The 7877-nt window shown below is 33.0% G+C and overlaps 2 protein-coding genes across 7 annotated transcripts in view; both read right to left on the reverse strand.

The window, feature by feature from the left end:
• Positions 1 to 1807: 1807 nt before the first annotated feature.
• LOC107020413 (rRNA methyltransferase 1, mitochondrial) lies at positions 1808 to 5592 on the reverse strand. Of its 6 annotated transcripts, XM_015220763.2 has the most exons (4): positions 4033 to 5592; positions 3650 to 3702; positions 2705 to 2815; positions 1808 to 2196 (listed from the first exon to the last, which is right to left on the reverse strand). In XM_015220763.2, exons 1-2 carry the CDS (start codon positions 5369 to 5371, stop codon positions 3659 to 3661), a joined length of 1383 nt encoding a protein of 460 aa, XP_015076249.1. In that variant the 5' UTR covers positions 5372 to 5592; the 3' UTR covers positions 1808 to 2196; positions 2705 to 2815; positions 3650 to 3658. The 6 variants fall into 6 exon arrangements, with proteins under 6 accessions (XP_015076249.1, XP_015076248.1, XP_015076247.1 ...); XM_015220762.2 differs by lacking the exon at positions 2705 to 2815; XM_015220761.2 differs by having other exon boundaries at positions 2705 to 3702.
• A 2018-nt stretch (positions 5593 to 7610) lies between these two features.
• LOC107020524 (microtubule-associated protein 70-1-like) overlaps positions 7611 to 7877 on the reverse strand; it is a 9070-nt gene continuing 8803 nt past the window's right edge. Inside the window, exon 11 of the mRNA XM_027917129.1 lies at positions 7611 to 7757. Coding sequence (XP_027772930.1) covers positions 7718 to 7757 — 40 coding nt within the window. The 3' untranslated portion in view covers positions 7611 to 7717. The remainder of the gene's footprint in view (positions 7758 to 7877) is intronic.

Below are 7877 nucleotides of genomic sequence, written 5' to 3' on the forward strand. Positions count from 1 at the left end.
AACACACACACACACATATATATATATATATATATATATATATATATATATATAAAGGTTTTAAAACAAATCATAAATATTTATAAAATTATATTTTAAAAAAGTGCATGAATTAATTCGGGATGTACTACTTCTTTACCTTTAATTATAAATTTCAAATTCAAACTTGAAAGAGAATCATATTGAAAGTGTCCTCATAAATAAGCGGCTCAACTTAAATTTAATTGGAGTTTCGATTCGGACTCGAATAATTTTGAATGTCATTTTCAGGAATCTATAATTTTGTCGTGTTTTTAGTAGTGTTTATGGCGATTTTGATATTATAATTGGTTTATTAATTGATGGGATTTAGTTAGTAATGACTGAGTAGTGGGTTGGATTAAAAATTATATTAATAGATTAAATTATAACCAATAGTTGAGCGCCAAGTATTTAAAAAAATATTTAAACAATTTAATTTTAAAACCGTTAAATAAGTGGTCAGTTTTGAACCCAAAGGTGGATGACAAGGGTATTTCTGAGCCAATAGGTGGATGAAAAGGGCATTTTGAAGCCAATAGGTGGATGGAGGGTAATTTTGTACCATTTTCAATACTTCGAGGGTATTTTAGGTCCTTTTCCGTAAACAAAATAATAGTTTTACTAATTTACATTTAATTTTTGTAAATTTATAAATTTTATTTACACTTACAAAAAGAGGAAAATGTTATAATAAAATAAAAAAATTGTAATTAATTATATTTTTAAAAATTAACAAATAATTTTATCTAAATAATTTCGAGATCAAAAATAATATTAAAATGTTAGATATAGAATGAATATTTTCTTTTTTGGATTTGATATTTCCATGAAAAAAACTATATAAATATGGAAGTAGAGAAATTTGGAACATTAATTGGAAAAGAAAAGTCAAAGAAAAAGAAGTAAAAAAAACTAAGAGAAAAAATCATTAAAAGAAGAGAGAGAAAAATGGATTTGGATCATTTTCTGAAATAGAACCCAACACTTTTCACATGACATAATGGAGCCTCATGTCAGCCACCTCTTGATTTGGGTACAAAAAATAAATGAACTTACCCGATCACCCTTAATTTTTCAGCTAAATTACAACAATATCTAAAATTTGTTGTTCTCAAGTCGTGCTAATATATTTTCCGAAAAATGAATTCACCCTTCCCATTCCTACGAAATTACGACTTTACCCTGAAAAAGCAAGGTCCTGCCATTTCGTGCCCAAAAAGTATCCTGCCAAATATATTTTTTGATTTTCTTAATTATAATTTAATTCTATTGAGAAGATTAATAATCATATTTTCTGATTTTCTTAATTATAATTTGATTCTATTGAGAAGATTAATAATCATATTTTCTGATTTTCTTAATTATAATTTGATTCTATTGAGAAGATTAATAATCATTATGACATTTGTAGCACTGCTGTTTAAGTTGTCACAATTGGTCATTTGGAATCACAAACAATGTCTAAGTTATCTTATATTAATGATTTTCAATGATAAAGTCAGGAAATAACAAATAATAGATATGGGATACATGTGCAAAGGGTGTGCCCAAGGACTAGTCAGGTTTCGACATCAATTTAAGGGAAGCAAAAGCAGCACAATTTAAGTGTTTTTCCTCCTTTTAAGACATCCAATTGTATGTTCACAATTGAAAGTATACAATCATGGAGGTGTTTCTTATAATCTATTGATCTTCTAAATCTGTTTCTTATGTTCTGCCATTGCAATCATCCTGTTTTTATTTTTGTCTAGTAATAGAGTAAGCACTGTTGCGTGTTTGCAGCATATGAACACCTAAAATGAAACATGAAATAAATGTAGTAACTTCACAAATACAAAAGAGACAAGTTTGCGCTTGATGGAAATTATTTTTTCCAGATCACGGTGATATCTGAGCCAGATTACATGCACCATGGCCATTTACAATACAAAGTGTCAGCATGCAAACACTTAGAAGAGACACCTTGCATATAATTTCTGTGCATTCCTTAGTTATCCAGTATGCTTGCACTAGTTACACAGAGTACCTACTATCACCAACCAGCATAGGTACGAGGCAGTTCTGCTCACCAAGGCTTGGACATATGAAAAAGGAAACCATCTATCATATCTAGGACCTCATGGTTCTCAATTCACTTCATCGACCACTGGCCACTTCCTTGGGTGCAAAAGTGAGCTGTAAAATAAGCGACAGATGTCGGATATGGTACATCATGAAATGAAATGTCATGCTCTTCCAAATTCAGTGATAGCCAAATACATAAGCAGATCCCTAAACTTGTTGGGTTTTTTCCCTCAGGTACCTCAACTACGTCATTTTCCTATTGAATCATTGAACCCCCATAATTTGTTCCGTTTAAACAAACACCGTTGTCTGATGTGGAACCAGATTTGTGAGGGATATTGATAAAGGATACATATGTTGTTCCACAAATCATTAGTCCAATTGATAGTGAAAATGTTTGAGAATAATTGTGTTTTACTTAAGTCATTTGAACACATTAGAAAACAAATGAGACTAACACGGTTTGTCTTCATTCCTTCAATCAAAATTATTATAATTCGAACATAATTAAAGACATTTACAATAGAAAAGCTAATCAAAAAATCAACCAACAGTATTTTAAAGAAACAAATTATGGGTGGTTCAATGATTCAATTGAAAAATGACGTAGTTGAGGTACCTGAGAGAAAAACCCAACAAGTTTAGGGATTTGTTTATGTATTTGGCCTTCAGTGATTGTTTGATGACTTTGCCTCTTTGGTGAAGGTAATGCTAATATTGGTTTTAGCCTCTGTTTGGGACCAAATAAATCTTTAGGAGTAACATTAGTTGAAAAAGGAGGAGATAAGATCAGAATTCTGGGCATTGGAAACAGATAATTGAGAAAAGTGCATGAGAAGGAACAACTACTCAATATTTCAAAGGAGTCCTGAAAAATGCTTCTTCCATTCTCCTTGAAAATCACAACTTCATGAAAACTCCAGGCAATAATGTGAAGAAAATCACACGACTAACAATCTCTGCCCAATAACAAGCTATGAACAAGAAGTTTCTTGCTCTAACTTATTATTTGTCCTAGATATGAAACGAATATTAAGAAAATAGCCTGGGAAGAAATTCAAATAGTTAATGAGAAGGCATTCGCTTAAAAGAGAATAACTTATGCCTCGTGCTCTTATTTGAGAAGGGGTTATTCTTTCCCCCTTTTCAGCTCTTTTGTTAGTCAAAATCGTTCCAACAATCATTTAACAGTCTCACCAGACTATTTGAAGATCTTTTATCTTAAAATCCATGGTTGTAGCATTTTATAATCATGAGAAAATACTCAACTGTGCTCATTATGTGTTTGTTGTCAAACTTTTAGTTATTTCAGAACCAGGCATGACTCTTAAGAGTAAACTAAAAATCCCTAGGTAATAATGAAGTCAACTGAAAAAACAAAAAAGAAGAAAAGGATAGGCCCTGCTACTATCCCACAACGAAACATCATAAAACCTTTATCCTGATTATAGTGTTAAGCAGTTCAAATTCTCCTAAAAAGTAATACCTACATTTATCTAAGCAATTTCATTTTAAACCTGCAAACAAGCTTCACAATGGCTGTGCTCTAGTTGATTTTACATACCTTATGCATTCATGCATTGTCAATTTCAACAAGTTCTGTCGAAGCTACCGGTCCTGCAAAAGTAGCTCCAAAAAAAAACAAATCTTTGCATTAAAATATCACAAGCTGAACTAGGCTCAATAAAACCTTAACAATCTTGGATAGAGCAATTTGAGATGTAATGCCAACAAAGCCAATCCATTGCAGAAAAATCACCAAATGCCTGTCTGCATACTTCCGAAAGAAAGTGTTGTAAAATATTCATTGCGATGGCCACATAAAGAAGGCCAAGAAAATGCAAATGAATATCACTGAAACAATCAAAATTAAGTCTCACAAAATTACATAAACTTGCTTAAGTTGTTAGTTGTTTTTGCTACCAACCAAGTGATGAAGAAGCACACCTGCTGCAACACTTACATTCAAGCTCTCCACAGCCATAAAGGATCTAAAGTTCTGACCTAAAATACTATTATCACTCTCAGCATCCTCATCTTCTGCAGCAATTATATCCAAAGGGATATTTCCCGGAATTCTAACTAATTCAGTACATGACCTCTCCACCAATGGTCTCAGACCAGTCCCTTCACTTCCCAAAACAAGGATTGTAGGAGCACCAGGCACAATCTCATGCAATGGAACAGCTCTTGAAGAAACAGAACCACCTAGGACACGCCATCCATTTTCTGCCGAAGACGTTAGGAACTGCATCATATTCTTGCAAGACCTCAGCTCCATTAATTCAAGTGAGCCTGCACTTGCTTTGCTCACTACCCCACTCAATGGAGCAGAGTTCTTAGCACACAAAACAATCCCAGAAGCTCCGAAAAAGTAAGCAGACCGTATAATTGCACCCAAATTCTGAGGATCAGTAACCTCATCCAAAGCAACCCAAAGAGGAGTTGTATCTTCCTCTATTGAAACAGGTTCCAATTCCTTGATACCAACCATTTCCAATGGAGAAGTATCGAGGACCAGTCCTTGATGAGGCCTGTTATCACTAATCATATTGAGGTCATGTTTAGATACTTCCTTTGTACTTAATCCAACTTTCTCCGCTGTCCTCAAAACTCTCTCAAACCCTTTCTTATCCTTCTTCTTCCTGTTATTCCCACTCAAATCCAACCCTTCCTGAATATAGAGACCATAAAATTCCCTTCTTCCAGCTGACAATGCAGCTAAAACAGGGCCAACACCATAAACCCCCTCGCCTATCATTCTCGGTAGGGTTGACTCAGAAGCCTCTTTCCATGTCTTTTTACCCCAACTATCTTGATTGTTCCACCTTCTAACCTCCGGCCTATCAGACCTCGGTCTTACCTTAATCCGACTGAACCTGCTCTTAATCTTATCCCATCTCGGATCATCCATTTCTCCTTCATCATCTTCTTCTCCACTATTACTTGTGCTCTTATAATTGTCTCGTCTATCCTCATATCTCTTAAATTTTACACTTCCCTCAGCACCTTTAAACAACTTATCAGCCGATTCCCCCCAAGAAGACCTGTTCACAACCACCTTTTCAGGTCTTTTAGTTTGTTTAACTTTATCTTCTCCAAGCCAAGGAAGACTCTTTTCACTACCCTCTGCAATTTCCGTGGAAAAACTTCTAACAGTAATCGAATGTTGGTGAGATTTCGGGCGAACCCCACATGAAAAGTTCATAGATATTTCTAAGTTCCAAAGGGGTTTAGTAGAGCAGAAAAGGAGTAAAGATCTGGGGGTATGAAACTGTTTCAGCATAATGGATAAGAAACCCTTTAGAGAGAAGATCAATGGCTGCTGCGAGCTGGACTAGATTCACCTCAAGGATTTTAGGAGGGCTTATCTCCACCCTTGAGGTTCACCAATGTTCAATAATGGCCCCTTCACTTTCAAATTATGGCAGATGTAGCATTTCATTCCATGCCAAAAGGGTAGGCAGGGTATGGTACCATATTTGAAATTGATATTTGATTTTTAAAATGTTATATTTCATCGGGGATAGCAATTTCAGCTCCTATAAGTGAATGAAATCTATAATCTATTTAAGCTCATACAAATTTGGACAAAATGAATTAAAATGAGAATTCATATTCGGCATATATAATTGACAAATGAAACATATTTTTTTTATTTTTGAAAAACAAAAAAATCTAGGAATCGGTTGGTGGAACGAGAAGGAGAGGCTAAAAAATTATTCTTTTTGAAAAATCAAAAAAAAAAAATTTTGAAAAACAAATTTAGGAATAGATTGGTAGAAGGTGGGAGGGGAGAGGTACCCCGGGGAGGGGGTAAATTTAAAAAAAAACGTTTTTTTTTGTTTTAGGTTGGTGAAAGGGGGGATAGGGGGTGCTCGGGGAGGGGATAAAAAAAATCTTATTTTTGTAAAAAAGTAAATTTTTTTATTTTTCAAAAATAAAATTTTTTTAGGAGTTGGTTGATGGGGAGCGCTCGGGGGGTGGGGGTGCCTGTAGGGAGGAATAATTTTTTTTTAAAAAAAAAACAAATTTATTTAAATGAGATAGAACCATTTTGCAAATCATATTTGACCAAATTCATATTTGCTCATATTATATTTGAATGACTTTTAATCCAAACTATTTTTTTCTCAATCCATAATTAACCCATTCAAATCTGATCCAATCCAACCATTGTCACCCCTACTATTATCATACTAACTTAATTTGATATTTTAAAGTTCGATCTCAATATTTTACGATATTAAAAATTGATAATCATAATTTTTTTATGTCATTGATAGAATATCAAGTAGCTTTGGATCTTGTCCTAGTAATCTATCTTCAATTCATAGACGAATCAAACTATACAAATATTAGATTTTGAACTATAAAGTTATTGATCTCATGTTTTAAAAGCTTTTGCATGATTATTATAGTTTTCAAAATAGTAGTAAGTCAGACAAAGCGTTCGCTTGAAATCAACAATTATTTTGAGTGTCGATCACAATCAGGTTGTAGATTTGAATCGTGATAAATTATAATACTCCTTCCAGTTTGATTTGATTGTCTTACTTTTCTTTTTAGTTTATTTCAAAAAGAATTAAATTGTACCTCAAGTTATATGACTACTTTCATTTTTAGTCAGTTTCTATATCTTGTACTAGTTGAACTTTGAAATATTTATTTTATCCATAACGAAATTATTTAAAATCAAACAAACATCTATGACTTATTTTATAACTACAAAGTCTTTTATTTTTAAACTCACTATTAAGTCAATCTACATCATATAAATTGAATCCAATATCCTACGTGGCTTATTTAAAATCAGAAAACCCAAAAGACATTATGATATATTATATATATCTTTAATTTAAGACTAAGAGATTAAAAAATATTTTTTATTTACTTAAACATATGTGAGATAAACAAATTGAAAGTGTGAGAATGTACAAGTATAAATTGGAGTAATAAGTAACTTGAAATCAACAATAACGATAGTTTTTCTAACAAAAAAAAAAGAACGACTTCCACCAATAAGTGGGGAAGTGTTTCTTTTTTGGGGAGAACCAAAATATAACTTGGTCGTGGGAAATATTTTCCTTTCTTGGTACCCAACACAATTACATGAAAAATGATAAGATGTATGTGTAATTCTACCTCGAAAAGACTCTGACAGGCAGACCAGGTTCATCTCAAATGGCCAAAAAAGGTGACCTCGAGTCCTAAGCCTTGTAGCTACTTTGCAGAGCTTTTTAAGTTTACTGTGGGAGCCTTAACTTAGACGACTCAAGAAATTCATAAATCACGTGAAATAGCATAAAGAAAGCATGAATCAATTGATGCAACCACTCATCAGCTCAACTTAGAAGTCATTAATGAGGCAATTAATTCCGAATCACTTGTGTGGATAACCAACCTTCAAACCACCGATCTATTCCAAATATAAAAATAATTTTTTATATATATACATATAATTTGAATTTTTCATTTTTTACAATAAAAAACCTTAAAAGATCCATTTTACAAATTTAATTTTTAATTTGTAAATGCCTCATTTCTTCAGCAAGAAACGGCAGAGCTAAAGGTCCAATCAATTAATCAATTACTAGGCTTCCATTTTGACCAGATAACTACAACCATGTGCTTACCTGACACAAGCATATGATGCTCCATCCCAGCACTCCCTACATTTCCCGAAGTTCACAAGACCAAGCATTAGAAGAAACACCCCAATTTATTTTTAATTAAAAGATGTCATTCTTAAAGTTCCAAATTGTGGTTTCCATACTAATAACAAGCGCGGC

This window comes from Solanum pennellii, chromosome 5, assembly GCF_001406875.1.
Source record: "Solanum pennellii chromosome 5, SPENNV200".
NCBI classification, from domain to species: Eukaryota; Viridiplantae; Streptophyta; class Magnoliopsida; order Solanales; family Solanaceae; genus Solanum; species Solanum pennellii.

Excerpts from the sequence above, each read along its gene's own strand:
- LOC107020413 (XM_015220762.2), bottom strand. The coding sequence starts at position 5,371 with ATGCTGAAACAGTTTCATACCCCCAGATCTTTACTCCTTTTCTGCTCT. Across the intron at positions 3,703-4,032 it reads GAATGTAAGTGTTGCAGCAG|GACCGGTAGCTTCGACAGAA; the intron begins GTGTGCTTCTTC and ends CTACTTTTGCAG.